The 17,018-nt window shown below is 41.0% G+C and overlaps 4 protein-coding genes across 7 annotated transcripts; 2 read left to right on the forward strand and 2 right to left on the reverse strand.

Moving 5' to 3' along the window:
* Positions 1–1,233: 1,233 nt before the first annotated feature.
* LOC129580838 (28S ribosomal protein S29, mitochondrial-like) lies at positions 1,234–2,905 on the forward strand. The gene has a single exon (XM_055471542.1). It carries the CDS (start codon positions 1,486–1,488, stop codon positions 2,785–2,787), a length of 1,302 nt encoding a protein of 433 aa, XP_055327517.1. The 5' UTR covers positions 1,234–1,485; the 3' UTR covers positions 2,788–2,905.
* Positions 2,859–8,500, reverse strand: LOC129580840 (uncharacterized). Of its 2 annotated transcripts, XM_055471544.1 has the most exons (7): positions 8,349–8,500; positions 6,478–7,029; positions 6,271–6,380; positions 4,276–4,313; positions 3,725–4,168; positions 3,475–3,568; positions 2,859–3,297 (listed from the first exon to the last, which is right to left on the reverse strand). In XM_055471544.1, the coding sequence occupies exons 2-7, from the start codon at positions 6,760–6,762 to the stop codon at positions 3,060–3,062; spliced, it is 1,209 nt and encodes a 402-aa protein (XP_055327519.1). In that variant the 5' UTR covers positions 6,763–7,029; positions 8,349–8,500; the 3' UTR covers positions 2,859–3,059. The 2 variants fall into 2 exon arrangements, with proteins under 2 accessions (XP_055327519.1, XP_055327520.1); XM_055471545.1 differs by lacking the exons at positions 2,859–3,297; positions 3,475–3,568; positions 3,725–4,168; positions 4,276–4,313 and adding an exon at positions 4,829–5,747.
* On the forward strand, positions 8,339–11,506 carry LOC129580841 (mediator of RNA polymerase II transcription subunit 21-like). 3 transcript variants are annotated; one of them, XM_055471547.1, is made up of 6 exons: positions 8,354–8,484; positions 8,558–8,573; positions 10,212–10,295; positions 10,397–10,523; positions 11,002–11,102; positions 11,190–11,506. In XM_055471547.1, exons 3-6 carry the CDS (start codon positions 10,254–10,256, stop codon positions 11,343–11,345), a joined length of 426 nt encoding a protein of 141 aa, XP_055327522.1. In that variant the 5' UTR covers positions 8,354–8,484; positions 8,558–8,573; positions 10,212–10,253; the 3' UTR covers positions 11,346–11,506. The 3 variants fall into 3 exon arrangements, with proteins under 3 accessions (XP_055327521.1, XP_055327522.1, XP_055327523.1); XM_055471546.1 differs by having other exon boundaries at positions 8,339–8,573; XM_055471548.1 differs by lacking the exons at positions 8,354–8,484; positions 8,558–8,573 and having other exon boundaries at positions 10,193–10,295.
* A 180-nt stretch (positions 11,507–11,686) lies between these two features.
* On the reverse strand, positions 11,687–16,700 carry LOC129580839 (fringe glycosyltransferase-like). Its single transcript, XM_055471543.1, has 7 exons — positions 15,711–16,700; positions 13,655–13,703; positions 13,510–13,552; positions 13,256–13,315; positions 13,020–13,170; positions 12,239–12,398; positions 11,687–12,170 (listed from the first exon to the last, which is right to left on the reverse strand). The coding sequence occupies exons 1-7, from the start codon at positions 16,287–16,289 to the stop codon at positions 11,914–11,916; spliced, it is 1,299 nt and encodes a 432-aa protein (XP_055327518.1). The 5' UTR covers positions 16,290–16,700; the 3' UTR covers positions 11,687–11,913.
* Between the last annotated feature and the right edge of the window lie 318 nt (positions 16,701–17,018).

Raw genomic sequence — 17,018 nt, forward strand, 5'->3', positions numbered from 1 at the left:
TTGCGTGTGCTAGCGTTTGGAATTGCTCATCAGGTAACTTTAGATTATTATTTTCTCGACAAAAACACATTATACTGCGGTATATCCATTACGGATCGTGTTGTACTGTACTTCATACTGTAATCAATTAATTATAGAATATGGAAACGCGCCATTACACTACGGATGCAACAGCCAAATTAATAAAGTATTGCATAGGGATTTGTATACACTCACAAACGCCTGCAAACGAACAGCCCAATATGCATTTGTAATGCGCTATTTAAATTAAAATTAGAAAAAAGGCTGCGTTATTGCCACTACAGTGTTTAGAAGTTGTAATGGTTTTAAAAGTTAGTGGTTCTAACTTCTAAGGACTTTGACCACTTTGTGCCTACAGGATACAGTGGAGTACTTTCATAATTCATTAATTTCACTTGTTTTTGTTGTTCACTTCAACCACGACATGCGGTACGTAGATAGATGCAGTTTCTATAGATATTATATACATAACATTGTATTATATCTATAGCATGTCTAAGTTTACTTAATAAAAAATCCAACAGAGGTAACAGAACCGTGCTAGTACGGCTCTATGAATAAAAGTAGATTAATACTAGTATATATGCTACGTTTTCATTAAATATGAAAATTTAATAGAATTACGTTGCTACTCACGCTCATGACGCATGGCCCACGCTTTTTCGAAATGAGATTTTTTTAGAGATATTATTATTATTATTACTTTTTTAGCATTATTTGGAGTAATGCAGTATTTCCGTCCCGAGTCTGATATTTTCTGTTTTTATTCCACGAAAAAGTAATAATATTATCAATTTTAACAGTACTAAAAAAAAGTAACATCACTAACGTAATAGTTAAAGCTAAAATTATTTCAATTAAGTATAGCAACACAAAAATTAATATAAATAATTATTATTGAATCGCAAATCAGGCACTAGTACAGTATATATCTATAGATAGATATCCATATCACTCGTCAGTATATAGTATATCTATACATATGTATGAAATTAGCGGAAATACTTGTGATCAAACTATCGCCGACCAACAACGATTTCAAGGGATACCATAAAAAGGAATTACTTTTGTAAATCTCTTTTAAAAGAAAATATAGATATAGATTACGTAAATAATATCCGGTAGATACAATACTAGCTATTGACAGTAGCACGAGGCTCAGAGTTTGCTTTGGTGCACCACAGTACCAAATACTGTATCTATAGAAGTATCCAGAATGCTACAGCTACCGCTGTTTATTGCGTTTATTTTTTGGTTTTGGCAGCTAATGTTCTGGTTTTTGTATTCACAGCTTCACGTAAACAGTGAACTGCTGATACTTTACTTGTGATCGGTTCTGGTACTTACCTTGCTATTCTAACTTCGAACCGAACCTTTTTGATCTGGAGAGGATTTGGGATGTTTCGAGACTATCTTTAATTCCACATCGTGATTTGCAAATTGCACCGCGGAGTGCCTTACAACATGTTGTCTTTACGTGTGGCAAAGTCCTTTGGATTTCTTCCATTTGAAAATTCCGTACGATGCTTCAGAGTTGTATTTCCTTCCCTCCAACATCAGCAAGTCGTGCAACCTATGCCGGTATCAACAGAAGCATCCGGTGCAGAAAATCGTATGCCTTTTGATCCACAAGAACCCACTCGAAGTCCCACTGTGGTCCAGAGAATCACTGCCAAACGCACTACTCTGCAAAATCCAGCAGATCACACACGTGATCATGAAGCCTTTTACTATACCGTTCCCAATGATCACTATGACAAATACTTCGGGTTTCGCACTCTGCCCTCGCTCTTTCGGGACAACGTGAAGAGTTTCCAGGAATGTGCACTGATGATTCGCGAACCCGGACTGGAAGTGATCGAGTGCGTGAAACGCTCCAATCCGGCCTTTCCACCAGTGCGCTACTGTTTGTTTGGACGCGATGGTGTGGGGAAAACGATGACACTGGCGTATCTGTTGCATTTTTTTCTCTCCAACAGATGGCTGGTGTTTCACATGCCGCGCCTAGTCTACTGGAGTCGCCGCTACAAAGAAGTTCAGGAAAACACCTTTAAACCCGGACGCATCGATCTGCCGGTGGACAGTATGGAATGGCTGCAGCATTTTCTCTCACAGAACGGCGATCTCTTGAAGGGGTCAGCGGAGTCCTCCAACAAAATCCTCACCCACCAAAAGTATATTTTTTCTAAACGCGAGGAAACACCCGAAGGCGCCCCGCTGCTGGATGTTGTGGAATTAGGAATAAAACGTGCCAAATACGCTAATGACTGTATTGGAATCATTGTTAAAGAGATGAAGCTGAACGCAATGGATAATCGAGTTAAAGTGGCGGTGGTGGTGGACTCGGTCAATGCGTTGTGGGGACCGACCAAAATTCCGCGCGTCGACCGCACCACGGTTCCGCCTGAGTCCTTGTCGCTGTTCACGCATATTAAGAATGCCATAAAGAACGACTGGCATAATGCTGCCATTGTGACGACCGTAGACAGGGTATCCATGGTGGATGAGCCGGCCTTAAAGGATGTTTCCGGGAATATCTTTCCACGCTATTTACTGAAAAAAGACGGCTGGGAAGCCATGGATCCCTTTGTACCGGTTTCTATAACGGATTACAATGATAAGGAATTCACGAACGCCATGGATTATTATTTGGAACAGCGATGGTTTTCGGATGAACGAGTGGCGACGCAGAAAGGACGGGATGAACTGAAATTTGTCACTAATAAAAATCCAAAAACATTGGATTTGTTGGCTACTCGAATGTAAGTGGAAGCTCGTTGAATTTGGTTGTGTCTCAGTATTCATGCAACCTGTAAGAAATGAATTAAAATGTGAGAAAGCTGTGATAATCTTTCGTTGTCCATTTAATTCACGTGAGTTGTTCGAAGTTCAAATGTATTTATGCAGCAAGAAGCCAAGAGCTACATCTCTAATTACACCACTGGGATAAAACACGAACGCAATCGCAGACGAAACACGAAGAAAAAAACAGGAGAACATTACGAAATGCACCACCGGTAGAAAAAAATGAGAACTCTCTAATCAACACCGGCAGACTGCTTCTTGGGCATTTTCACTGGAACAGTTGTGCCGTACTGGTTTTGTGCATAATATTTGGGGTTTTTGGCCTCGAAAACTGTTTCACTTTCTTCGTCCGACTCGGCCAGTTGTGCACGTTTCGGTACACGCATTCCAGCACCCGTTTTACCGAATCCTTCCATGTCATCTTCGTTGAGCAGACGGTATCGACGATACGCCGGGGATTCCTTTTTGTCCCTAACAAAAACAAGACCGTGCAATGCAATAAATGGTTATCTTAAAATGAGCGCATCCGTTGGCAGCTGCTGAACCCTTCTACGATACCGGAGTTAACAAAACCAGTGTAGTTGACCACTTACGAGTATTCAAAATTCCCCTTAAATTTTACATTTCGAGATGCACGAAATCACTTACATGCGGCGACAGCAGGCATGGCACAGAACACTAAGCAAAAGCAGACCACCGGCAATTCCAACCAGAACTCCGATTACTACAAAAACGTTCCAATCTGCAATCAGAAAGACAATCACTGCCGTAGCCGCAGGTACGTACGTAATTCATTAGTAAGCAAAGAAACCGCACTCAAGCAAACAGTGATTCTCCTATATATTGCTAACAGTTCAAAGCATGCCACACTGCGCTCCCTGCATAATTATGTGTTTACCGCAGTTTGTCTCAAACCGGTGATAATGCAGGCGAAAAGGATTCGGTGTCCAGAATGGTTCGCAAATGCAGAAATGCGTGATGCCATCACAATGTCCATGATCCACGCACGCCACACGACAACCCTCCTCCCGCTGCATCGCTTCACTGGCCTTGTCAAATTCATCGGAAGCGGTGGATGCCAGGACGGTTACGCGCGGCAAGGAAGCATTCCAATCGAGTCTCGCAACTGCAGGTGGACTGACATCCAGGGCGATGCCGGCCGTGTTCGGGCTGCGCAGGGCCATGATGAGGGTGACGAAGTGCGGGGTACTGTTGTAGAATCCGTGAAAATAAGGCTCGATAACAGGGCCACGCGGTCGGGAAGCTTCGTCAGCCATGGGATACTGCGAATTCGGGAAAGGCTGCGCCGCAGTAATGGCAATCAAGCCAGCCGTGAAAACAACTGCAGGCACAAGGGAATAACATTACTATTTTCAGTAGTTGTTTGACCTATGTCCGGCGCATAAATACTAGATTAAACGATTCTGCATGGCACGGTTAATCGCTTACCCATCAAACCTACGTAAAGGTTTTCCGATTTTCCCATTCTGCAATCAACCAGGAAAGCTGGGGTTAATCATAACCTTGTCTATAGCGTCAAAACATGCGCTACAGTCTACAGATAAGCTTATACTTACTCAAAATACAATGATCAAAATACAAAATCGCCAATAATAGTCCTGAGAGCCCAACGCTCAGAATTTGCATTTACTCGTAAATAAATCAGCACCAGGTCTCCGCATACTCGGAATGGAAAAAAACTGGGAAATCTGGAGACATTCGGACAATGACCCATCGGCACGATTACGGCTCGAGCGGAGGGAGTCGCAAGGGGTGGAACACCCTTAAAAATACAGTATGTACCGCGCTTTCCATCACCTCTCGTCACTACTAAGCTGCCGCTACTAGTGATTTATTGTAAGTACAGATTTAATTAAAATAGAATGGACAGTGCATACGGCCTACGGCCTATATTGTGCAAAACTGGTCTATACAGTACTGGACTGCAAAACTGGATATGGTCCATATCTGTATTGTGCAAAACTCGCAAGTACGTACTGCAAAATATAAGTACTTACAGGAATACCTTTTACTTCGAAAAATCTCTGCCTGTGTGCATTCCATCATTACGCTGTACATTAACATCAGAAAAGGATAAACAAAACAACAATAAGGAGTTCTATTAGTACCAAAGACTTTCAACTTAAGATTAGATAAAAAGATAAAATGCCTGTCCATCGGCACAAAAAGATTCAAAATAGTGCAAAGCATATCACTTTTTTCGCGGTCGACCGCGGCGTCCTCTGCCTCGCGTACTTTCTGACGATCGCAGCGGAGGAGGCAGGACGTCACTGGCGGGGTAAGGAGCAACAGACGGTTCATCGGTGACACTACTTGGAGTCGGAGCGATATCATGCAAGACGGACGAAGAAGACGCAAGTGCTTCAGTATCGGCATCGGCAACCGGCTTCTTTTTTGGTGGCCGACCGCGCTTCTTTGGTGCAGATGCAAGACTGGAAGACAGTGCCGGTGCAGAACTCTCGACAATAACTACCGGAGCATCATCCACAGCAATCACAGGCTTTTCTGCCGCACTCGGTAGTTGCCCACTCTGTTGTGAATCGGGTGCACTCACAACACAGAACGATATTTCGTCGGCTACCTTTCCGGAAATTTCGGATGCTGACATTACCGCTGGTTCCAGCATCGATTCCCTCTCCATTTCAGCATCCGACAACTGTTGAGGTCCAATCAGCCGCTTCAGGTCGGAGAAAAATTCGTTTTGTTCCGTTTGGTTGGCACGGCTTAGCTCCATAAGAAGTTTTAAACGATTAACCAACTCCAGGACTCTGGACGATTTCGTTTCGCCATCGGATTTCACCCATACAGTACGAAGTTTTTCGGGCATAATCTTAAGGAGAGCACCGCGTAATTGAACTCTATCGCTTGGTAAATTGTCAACGATAAAGTACCATGCAGCCCTACAAGAAAATCCGTTGGCGGGTTACCACAAGAAAATACGGTTGTTAATAAGTATCACCATTTATTCGAGACTCTGGTCAAAATATGCATCAAGCAGTGCCTTACTTAACGTACAGAATAACAGTATGTAACTACAACAATTTATTGCCTCATGATCATCTATATAAACATACTATCTATCTATTACAATTTATTGTCTCATCTATCAGAAAAAATCACGGAATACGTCAAAGGTCTTTTAACACTGTGCAGTGCAACTTAACAATGTTATCTTCTTAATACCAGTAAATCAAAAGTTCGTAATTCTTACCGCCTATTTCATTAATTTTAAGAGCAGAATTCAAAACCTCAAAGCAAACAAATGGGTGGCTCCTGGCTAACAAGCAAGCAGAATCGGCACATCTGCATTCAGCCATACACTTTCAACAGACCGCCGATCTCTTTCATGCTTATGCTCAGTAACAGTCCTTCCACCCAGGTTATCCTGATACTTTTAAACAAATGAGCGTGGTGTGAACGTACTGAACTAATCCCAATGTTGTAAGTTCCTCCAAAATCGCATCCCTTGCACTAAAAAACTCCGCGTCAATCGGCAACAAATTCCACTCAGGCCCATTTAATCCATCCAGCATCTACAGCCGTTTGGGAATTATACTCGTTCGGATTAAATGTAAGAGAATACGGAAAAATAATACGTAAAAAACGATTTGGGATTGAGATGTGGCTTACTGCGGAATACAAACTTCTAATACGCTCCGGCACCACTTTATCAACCATGTCTGGAATCCGCTCTGGCGAACGTGCCCGATCACGCTCAGTGTGCAAGTAGGGCAGTCTACGAGCCACATACTCTCGGTACATTTCTCTGTCTTTATCGGCTATTTTCGATCGCGGAAATGCTGGTTTGGAAATTCCGGTTAATAATGCGTACTCTTCCACATCCGCAAGAACTTCGACTGCTGGGATCATTCCTTCATCGCGTATGATGGCGAAATCATTCCCGTGAAGCGTCATTGTGCCCCGATCAAAGCAAACTTATTTACCCACACGAGAGTTGATCCCAGCTACTACATTCCCAGGCCAAATAAAATCAAGAAGACGACTGGAACTTATTGTTAGCACTTCTTGTTCTAGGAATCTCATGCAAAAGTCAAAACTTTGGAAAAAAGAAACAGTCGAAGATACACAGGCAGCAACATTGGTGTCGCAAAGGTTTCCGCCCGCTTTTCGAAGCTGACAAGAGATATTGACGTAACTGCCATCTACGCGGCTGCGTATTCGCTAGAGTAAAAGGAAAAGGGACAAGTAACAAGTAAATGGCCTTGTAAGTAAAATGAAAACTTTATGGATATCCAGATTGGTATCATTCGATAGCTCAGAATTTGTAGATTGAACAAATATATAACGGAGTATAACAAGATTCGAAAGTAATAAAATGGGTTTGAAGAAAAATGCAAAAAAGCCTAGCATGCATAATGCCAAGTCAGGTTAAGAAGAGATTATACCGATTTCGACCTCTTTTGACTATTCTCGCTGGCGCAATGCGTGCGCTTGTGCTGCATCATAACTACTCATCTGACCTAACACTATGATATTTTCGCTACATGCATTGAAAGTCTGAAATTGGTTAGAGAATTTTAAAATGTAAAAGTCACTGATCAAAAGCCGTTATTTTACGGAAGCAATAACAATTCAAGCAGATTTTTGAAATTTTTCTTTCAAGCGTAGCGATGTGTTCCGCTAAAATGACTAAAGTTCTGTGGAGCGTTTTTTCCAAAAAACTCAACCATTCTTGAAAAAAACAAACTTTTTTACACTCAAAGTTACTTTCTTTTATTTTTTACAGAATACGCAAACATTTGTCACAAAAACGCTCCACAATTCTTCTTGAAAATGAATTTTCTTGAATCTGATCAAATGTCAGAATTTTCTAACATCTTTGAAAATTGTTATTGAGTTTAGAAGTCGATTTTGGAAAATTTTTCAGAAAGTGGCGAAGAACCTTCTTTTGTTCTGCGCTTTCCTTTGGTCTTACCGATTCTGCGCTTGCAGTGCCGCCACACTGAATGTGTGCACTCACGGGATAGCGCTACGTGTTTCCATTGTCTAGCGCCTTTGTTATGCGGCATTCGTCCTCACTGTGTAAACATGAGCCTTGTCTGGTCCTATTACACTTGCAATCTGGCATGGAATATAACAGCCACAAGGCATATTCCAGATTGAAAGAAAGCACATGTCGGTGCAATCTTTCATTCACTAATTTTGACCACAGGTGGCAGTACTGTAGAAAGATACGCTAGCCCGCCAAATCGCTCCTGGTCGGCAACAAAAAAACTTGAATAAGTTTTTTCGTTGCTACCTGAATCTACTCAACTTTCGCCCAGTAATAGATGTAACTATACTTATTACACTGTAGAATTTTGAAAATTTCATTTTCAGTCTTGCTACCATAGTATAAATTCTCCTTAACTTCGCCAAAACTATGGTCCATGTAACTGCCATCTGAAGCCGTTTGCGCTGGGCTCTGCACACTGCAGCCTCTGCTACTGTTTTTTTTAAAATGTTTTATCCAGTACAGTACTCATTTTGTCAGTACTTACTTTTTAGTTTTTGCTGCTGTAGCCGCTTATACAGTGTAGCGGTTTGCAAATATAAACTGATAAACAAAACTCTTCCTCTGCTAGTCTGTTTTACGTAAGTTCGTATTAATTTTAACTTTTGCACCGACTGGAAGCGGTGAGCTGAAAAAGAATCCCACTTAAGACGGCGGTGAGCCAAATGAGAGAAGTAACACCGTAATCTGTCGCAGACTATCGGTTGGAGTTGAAAACACTTCGTGGCATTTTCTCGCGGAAATAGTTCCGTCGGCTGTGGTATATATCGGGCATACATGAGACTTTCTATAGTCTGTATACGGCTTGTTCCTGAACGGTGTACGGGAGTCTTTAACTAAATTGCGGCACGCACCTGATTGCAACAAGTTTGGTGGATGGTTAAATATTATACAATTGTATAAGCTTAAAAAATAAAAATAACGCATACCTTTAGGCAAAACAACTGATCTTTCGTTTTTATTTTCGGGGTTATTCACTATGAGCCTTTGATATTAACATACCTGTCTGTGGAAGACTCATTCGAGATTTCAAATAGGCGGCTATGCTAAGCACGTATGCTCTCAGTGCCAAACCTTGAAACGGAACCAGAAAATCAGTTATTCTGCCTAAAGAGTACGCATTAATATATTTAGTATGTAGTATCATGTAGTATGCAGTATGTAGTATCATTATTTTAATTTTTTAAGCGCATACAAAAAAATTTAGCACGGAAATAACAAAGTTACGAATCTTCGAAGATTTTCATTCCAGCAGCGTGCTACAGAAATGAGAATGTGCTCGTTCTAGAACCCATTTTCTCCCTGAAATTAGCTTCTTAAGTGTGCGTGGATTGAACCAAATTGAAAAATTTGATATTTTTAAAAAAAATCCGTTAACAGCCGCACTGTAACTGATGCAACCGCAAAGAAGCAAACATGCGACGGTTTAATGCAGTTTCTGAATGCTGGTTGTTTTCTTCGGACTTGCAAGATAACTCCAACTCTTGCGTCTCGATCAGTTATTGTTTAAATCAGACCAACTTCAAAAATTTAGGAGAACAAGCTGTTTTCTGAAACAACTTTTGTCGCTGTCAAGAAATATCAATGCATGCGGAAACGCGCCTATGAAACATTAATAAGTTCACTTTGAGTAAATGATAAGAATGCAACTTTTGTACGTTTACTCTATAGCCGGCGCCTGAAGTTTCTCTGGTGCTTGGGAACCGGTTATTAGAATTTTACCTTGCCAGGTTTCAAATAAAAAGGCCTTTTCTAGAAAATCTGATGAATTTCTGATCCTGTATCTTTGTGCATGTATATAGGGCTTTTGCGTTTAATGTAATTGCTAATATCATTACAAAGTCCATGCTTGGGAGGTTCAGCAAAATTGAATGAGTCGATAACGTTCAAGTTGATATAGTCTGGAACACAACCAGCGGTCAGTGGCTTACTTAAGTAACTAAACCAACAACTGTGGATGGTTGCACAGTTACACTGGCTGCAATGCTAAACTATCCTCTTATAAGGTATTAACCATTCAAAAGCAAGCCGTATACACTTAGTATTTGTATTATAACGTATACAGTATCTTTATGTATGCATAACTTACTGCACTCTGCAGGGTTTTGCCCTCCGGAAAATACTGAACCACTCCCCTAAAATGGGCGAATCAAAGGCGTGTAACATTTTGGTTACGACGCCCGCCTCGACTTGCATCAGCTGGAGGCTAATCTCCATAGACAAACCCAAAACAAGCCGTTAACACTATTCCTATGCGAAGACTAGTCTTCTTCTTTTCATAGTGTTAAGTCTGCATCTGTGTGCAGCCAACGGAAAAAAGTGATCCATCTGCATCTGTGTGCAGCCAACGGAAAAAAGTGATCCTCATTCCTCACTCATTGTCAGCAGCACCATGTGCGACCGCGTAACTCAAGTGCAGGACCAGATCAATCAGGTGCTTGTTTCAAATTTGTTACGGTATATTTGTAGAAATTACTGCCTTCCGCTTGTTGTGGAAAATTTCGCTTAATTTATAGCTAGTGTTGCTCATTTCAGGTCGCGGAGCACATGTGCAATGCCGTAGGAATGCTGCAGCAGACCGCACTACCTTCTGTGCTGCCTGGGCGTTTGGAACTGCTTTCCACGCCTGCCAAGGGTGAAGCGTCAAACTTCAGCGCAAAAGGTAGTCCTGTGTGACTTTCCTTGGTTGTTCCCAGGGCGTCGCGAGCTTTTCGGGAGGGAGGGGCGCTATTGTTCTCCCCGAGGGCGAAGTATGGCGCCCATCACGCCAGTCCCGAATTTTGTAAATGTGATATGGGAATTTTAACACTTTTTTCCGGGGGGGGGGGCCTCGCGACGGCCCTGGTTGTTCCCATGCTTGCTGACCGATTCGCATAAGCATAAATGAATTATAATTGAGTTATATAACTCGGTTAAGATTCATTATGCCTGGCATAAGTTTGCGTGTTTAAATCTCCAAGCTTATTCCATAGCCAATGCTCCAAGATTTCCTTGTTGTGGAAATTTTCACTTACTTGTTAATTTATAGTTCCTCTTGCTGTTATGAAATGCGTAGTTTTCGACTTCATTCCGTCGCTGGAGATACTCGTAATGTTTGTTTTGTAGTGCTGATATCTTTTGAGTTTTGACATTTGTTGCAGATCTGCCGTTTCTCTTTGCCAGTTTAATAACAAAGTCTATCAAAGAGATGGATTTACTTATAAATTTGCTGCCTTCTGAACCTGGCGCGAAGGAAAACATGGTGAGTCTGTGTATAGTAAACTGTACTTACTTACGCAGTATGGCAGTCCTGATTTACCGTTTGACGTGATCGGGAATTAACTTGCAGGATGATGTCATAAAGCGCCTAGACCGGGAAAACCGGGAATCGGTTACCATACTTCAGCAGTCTATCGGCCTCAGCGAATTATTCCTGGCGCAAATTCAGAAAGCCATAAACGATATTGCGGAATGCGAGATGGAAATAGATCGTCGAAAAGTTTAATTTCTGTCTAACTGTTTCCGCTCTTTTCCAGTTTTGTCTTTCAAATGGCTGTGAATGGTAGCTCTTTACTTGATTGTTTTCAAGGCGAGTTACTAGCTTTTACCAGTTGCCATTGGGCACTGGTAATATCGTTTTATCCCGAAACAAAACAGACACCACTGCCGGTTGTCCCTTGTTTTTTCGTTTGAATGTAAACTGACATACTTGTATTACACTTACAGTACAGTCTCGATCTGTGTTCTCAAATCGACATTTCTGTGCAATGGCTTTTGATGCTACCGTACTTAATACTTTTATTTAATAGCTGCTAAAAAGTATAACTGAATTTCTGATTCTTGATGCATATTCGTGAATTATTTTTCTTTTCTCTCATATACAACGGAAAATCCACTCGTACAATTGTCAACTTCAAAAAGATTCTGTACAAGAAATCACAAATTAAAGCATTCCAAACGTACAAAAAACAATGTGCAAAAATTCTCCAAGGCATCACAGATTAATTGTTAGTCAAGCAGATACTGGAGCAATATTATCACTCTGCCATACCTATTAACCAGGAAGGCAGGATCTAAACAGAGACCGTTACAGTAGGACAATCTCCTTTTTCATTATCAGGGCGAAGGAGACAATCGAGAGAAAGGAATCGCGTCGGATCTGATTCGCTATTCCAACCGGAAACCGATACCCTGTTCATCTGATTTCCGCGATACGTTGAATAGCCGAAACTGATCTGGGTTTTCAAAGTTTCCAGGTCCATGAGATACAGAGGTTCCAGATGTGAATGAAAGCGCTCGATTATTGTAAGTGGAACTTTCAAAAGGTGTTCTGAAACAAATCATCAAAAATACACAACAGTGGATACGAAAATTAGGGTTGAATTTTGCACTGCTCACCGACAATATAGCCTATAGTAACATCATCAGGCAACCGGATTTTTTCTCCGATGCTCATGAACTTCCCTCCTGATGTCAGCGGCTTCATTTTCTCAACTAATCCATGGCTTAAACAAAAACCAGCACCGCCGGTAGCAAACCAAAAAGCAGCATTCTGGTCCTGCAAATCCAAAATATCCACATTTGCAACTCTTGCTGCGAAATGATTTTTCCTTCGCATTTCTTGTGAGATTTCGAAAAAATGCAGCTTCAAAGCTACTACAAATGAATAATTGCAGCCAAAACAAACGTTGTCAGATAAGCCGGTAGATATGAGGTTTCGACCAAAGGAAAATAAGGTAGTGGGAAGCAATTGTCGTGTGACCAGCTCTGTGCTGGACACGCGTCTGGATTTTCCTAGCATCTCATTATCCCTTTAAAGTTATCGTAAGCGAGAAAGCGAAAGGTCGCTTTCATGTATCTCCACGGCAGGCATCTTTGTCAATTTGATACCACGTCAAGGTTGAAAGGTTCTGCTAATAATGGCTGCTGCTCTGTACAAGCGTGTACAGAACCATCACTACAGTTTCCGAACAAAAATGGTCAGCGTGCCGGCTCATTATTGTGGACAGCGCATAAGCATTGTGCCGTGTTTAACGGCCGGTATGGTACCACCAAGGGTACTACCATGCGGCGAATTGGCGAAATATTATTATCGCTATAGTTATTTCGCTAGCGCAATTCGTTTTTTCAAACACAAAACATGCTTACATGACTGCAAACAGAACTCAAATTAACTTACTTCGCCAGTTGATTTTAAATGGGAAATTTCTATGGGAGCTTTGATGCTGGTTTTACCGAGATACCACTGCCCGGTGTAATCATAACCGCGCAACATATCCAAGAGATTCCAAACGTTCACATAATTATCATCATCAAAATGGCAAAACCATCTAACACAGTAAATTTGTGTCAGCTTTTTAAAAAAGTACGATCAAATACTTGTGTCCTGCGAACTGTCACCAAAATAAGCCATACTTTTTGTTTAGTGATGAGAAGAAATCCAGTTCCATCGCCATCTTACAGCAAAGAGCCTTCCTAAACCATCATCTCATAATAAGTATTTATTAAGTCATGTTATGGTAATAATTATTATCAGAAAATTAATACGTATATACTAGTTAAAGATTCAACAACCAAATTGCCCTGCTTATGATAAGTATTCCCAGGGCTGAAGCGCATTTCAGCGATTAAAAGTGCTATCATCGAAATTAAAACATGTCTACCCATACCTATGATGAGAATTCGAACAGCTGGAGATTATCAGATGGCCATCTACAAAAGAGAACACAACACCCTTCATGACAAGAATTACGCCAAGTGGCAAATATATACAGTAAGTAACTGTAAGTTCAGATTTTGTGGTTTAATAAACACCTGTTTTCAGCTGAAATTCTCCATCTTGTTCATCGGTTACGAAGTAAGTCTGCAATAAAACGAAAAATCATCCTGTGAAGACAACAGCATTCCCAGTTCCCATATTCAGATACGCCTATAGTACATTTTACTTTCGTGTGTACTTCTATAAATTGTGTCTAAATCAGCCTCTGCACAATCTACGACAACTTATGCACGACACAATAGCAGCGCAGCTAACGAAATCCCATCCCACTGCAAATAAAACCAAAATATTCGCAAAGTATACGACTTGTGAGTATATTCTTAAGAAGAAAATATCTATAATCGCAAATGCATAAGTCACATCAACTGAAAAGCCGAACAATGAGAAATTGTTTCAATGAAAAGTTTATAACTGTGGCGGAATAGATAGCACAAAGTTTACCGTAAGATGCGCTTGAAACCTAACACTTAGTCCTAGAATCATAAGTAAAAGAAAACAGCCAAAATTTTGCGGGAAAACTTAATAAGTATCACGATACTGTACAAATATAAACTAACCGCAAGCAGCAAGCACCAGAACAAACTCAGAACAGCCAGAATTAATGTGAGCGGAACTGTTGGTGGTGCAAAAGAGCTAAAAGAGTTGTTTTGTTTGTTCTAGCGACTGGATATTTGAGTTTAAGAGTAAAATGGTACTTATTTGCTTGTACAAGTTTGAAATAAAATTTTTTTATATGAGCGGATATACGGTCAAATGCGGTCACTACTCACTACTATCAGTACATGTAAGGTGATAGCCGTAAATTACTGTGAGACTACATACGAGCACTATTATCAGATTTTGAGTAAGACTGCAACAAGGAGTTTGTCAGCAAAGAATGACCTCAGATGTTCCTTTTTTAAAAAGCATTTTTTCCCTGTGCCAAGTGCCAACAGCCAAATAACCGTTAACGATTAGTCTTCCTTGGCAGGCAACTTTAATAATAATGGTTATAATAATATGGTCAAATGTCCATCCTCAAACGGTCGGCAGACCTAACGACTTCAGGAACCAGGAATTTATGCACTTGCTTCTTCTTCCCAGCTTTACTGCCTTGTAAAATAGTTAAGTACTTCTCTATACTAGTCCATAGTCTACTGCATACTGTACACAGCCAAGTGAAACCGCGACAACCACCTGCAGAACGAAATCAACACTAATCAAAGCAAATACCATCTTTCCAGTGCTCTCATATCTCCCTCTCTCTTTCGCTTTCCTTCAGCTAACACCCAATGCAATCCAACTGCCAGATAACAACATACGGAAAGTTGCTCCAGCTGCCATTTGGACGTGGTTTACTCCGGTGCCACTAATATTCAGTAACTAATAATATCAATGCTTGTTCTACCAATAAGGTTTCGCACAGACGAGAGTGGACACAGGACACCGTGTCTCTCTCATAGAGCACTGCAGAAATTCAGTTGATTAGCCAAGCACAGACAGGCAAGACTCGAGCAGATGGTCGATAAGGTTTCCAAACAAAAGCTAATAAGAGAAAGGCGCACACTTCCCCAGACAAAGACACTATGAAATACTTAGTGCAGAACAATAAAAATCATTTTAACTGTTTTTGCAAGCATTTCTACATTTTTATTGCATGCCCTGCTTTTTATCCCACACGAACTTCGCGAGCTTAAGGAGAACAGAAGACCACAAATGCTTTCAAAATCAAATTTTAAAAGTCGCTTTTCACACTGATGTTCATTAAAAGCAACGCAGAATGTACGGTACCAGAGTCTAATGTTCAAATAAATGTGTCAAAAAGTGCCGACAAACTACACACATGGCAAGTCGGCGACAACTTTCCTGGTGCCTAATAAATGGTAATAATCACTGCCCGTTTCAATTCTAAACAATGCGCAAAAATATTATATATAGCTGAAAGACGCACTTATGTACTCAGGACTATAAATTAACATTAATAAAATAAATCTTGGAAATAAATTATTATTATTACGGCACAAGAGCAGACAACCCAAAAGGGACTTCAAGTCTGGTCGAACATAATTTGGTCGTGCTCTTTCATCAATTTCAATTTTAATTAATACTGACCTGATTTTTTGCGTATTTGAACCACGTCTGCAAAATAATATCCAGTCGCTGGCGATGGAACTTTTTGGATGTTTTCACGCTGATATGCAAATCATTCAACTGTAATGGCGTTATGCTTTCCCTATTAGGCTCGTTGCCAGACTGGTCATGCATGGTAAGGGATGCAGTATGAAGCGTAAAAGTTTTTACACTTCCAAAATGAAGCGCGTCGCCTTCGCGTGCAACCGAATTCTGCCCATTTTCGCCGACAATGCGATATATTTCCGTCTGCGAGGACTGCGAACTGGTGGAAATTCGTGATACCGATGTGGAAGGGGAATGGGGTTCCAAAATTATGTGAACATTTCGTCGAAGTTCTTGTAAGCAAATCACAACGTAGAACATAAAGACCATGAAAATGCACGTCAGAAAATTTTTTCTCGAAAGAGCCATCATTCTTGCAGGCGAACGCACACGCATTATAACAAATGGCTGAGATCTTGCTTTTCGGATTGCAGTACAGTATTTTTCGCCGAGATGGAAGTCAACATCGGGCACAAAAAGACCGGAAGCCGGTTTGTTGCGATCGGATGGTAACATTGTACAATTAGCGACTACAACGTTGTTGTCTTTGTCAAAGATCTGCCGGGCGGCTTTCTCTTTCGGTTAAAAATTGGCACACAACCAAAAATTACACGGCTCAACACAGTCCACAGTCACCTCGTAAAACGAGGCGGTTCTGCTGCTGCTTCTGCATAATGGAATAAACGCGATAAAACTCAAAATATCTTGCTATTTGCCAGGCGATTTAGTAAATTATTACTCGAACCACAAATCTTTTCAAAACTTAACAGAAAATGGATCACTTAAACGTATTGTATGTAGAGGTTACCGATCAGAAGCGACATGCTGTATATACGAGCATTAGCGACAGCCATACCGCACAACTTCATATTGTCACAAACTCCCATAAAAGTGATAAAACCGTTGTACGCGACTGACGTACCGTAATTTGATATGCAGGCAGCAAAGTCACAGCCTGTGACTCACATGCTCACAGCCCTTAGTACGAGTAGCTACTTATGTAAAGCGGTAGTTCAGCCACAGTCGCTCAGCCGAACCGTCCCCCTCCCCAACCCGTATCCGAAACAAACTTTGACCACCGTCCAACGGTCCATATTCCCTCACGGTAAACTTAACAAGTTACAGTATGTGCCTCCTGCCGTCAGTTGGACAATACTGGGCATAAAAAGATAGAAAGAATATAAAATAAAACATGGAACCTACCGTATTAAACGTAGGAACATGTAATTAGTACAATAGTACTCA

The sequence above is a fragment of the Paramacrobiotus metropolitanus genome, unplaced genomic scaffold, assembly GCF_019649055.1.
Source record: "Paramacrobiotus metropolitanus isolate TYO unplaced genomic scaffold, Prichtersi_v1.0 Parri_scaffold0000005, whole genome shotgun sequence".
Classification (NCBI taxonomy): Eukaryota; Metazoa; Tardigrada; class Eutardigrada; order Parachela; family Macrobiotidae; genus Paramacrobiotus; species Paramacrobiotus metropolitanus.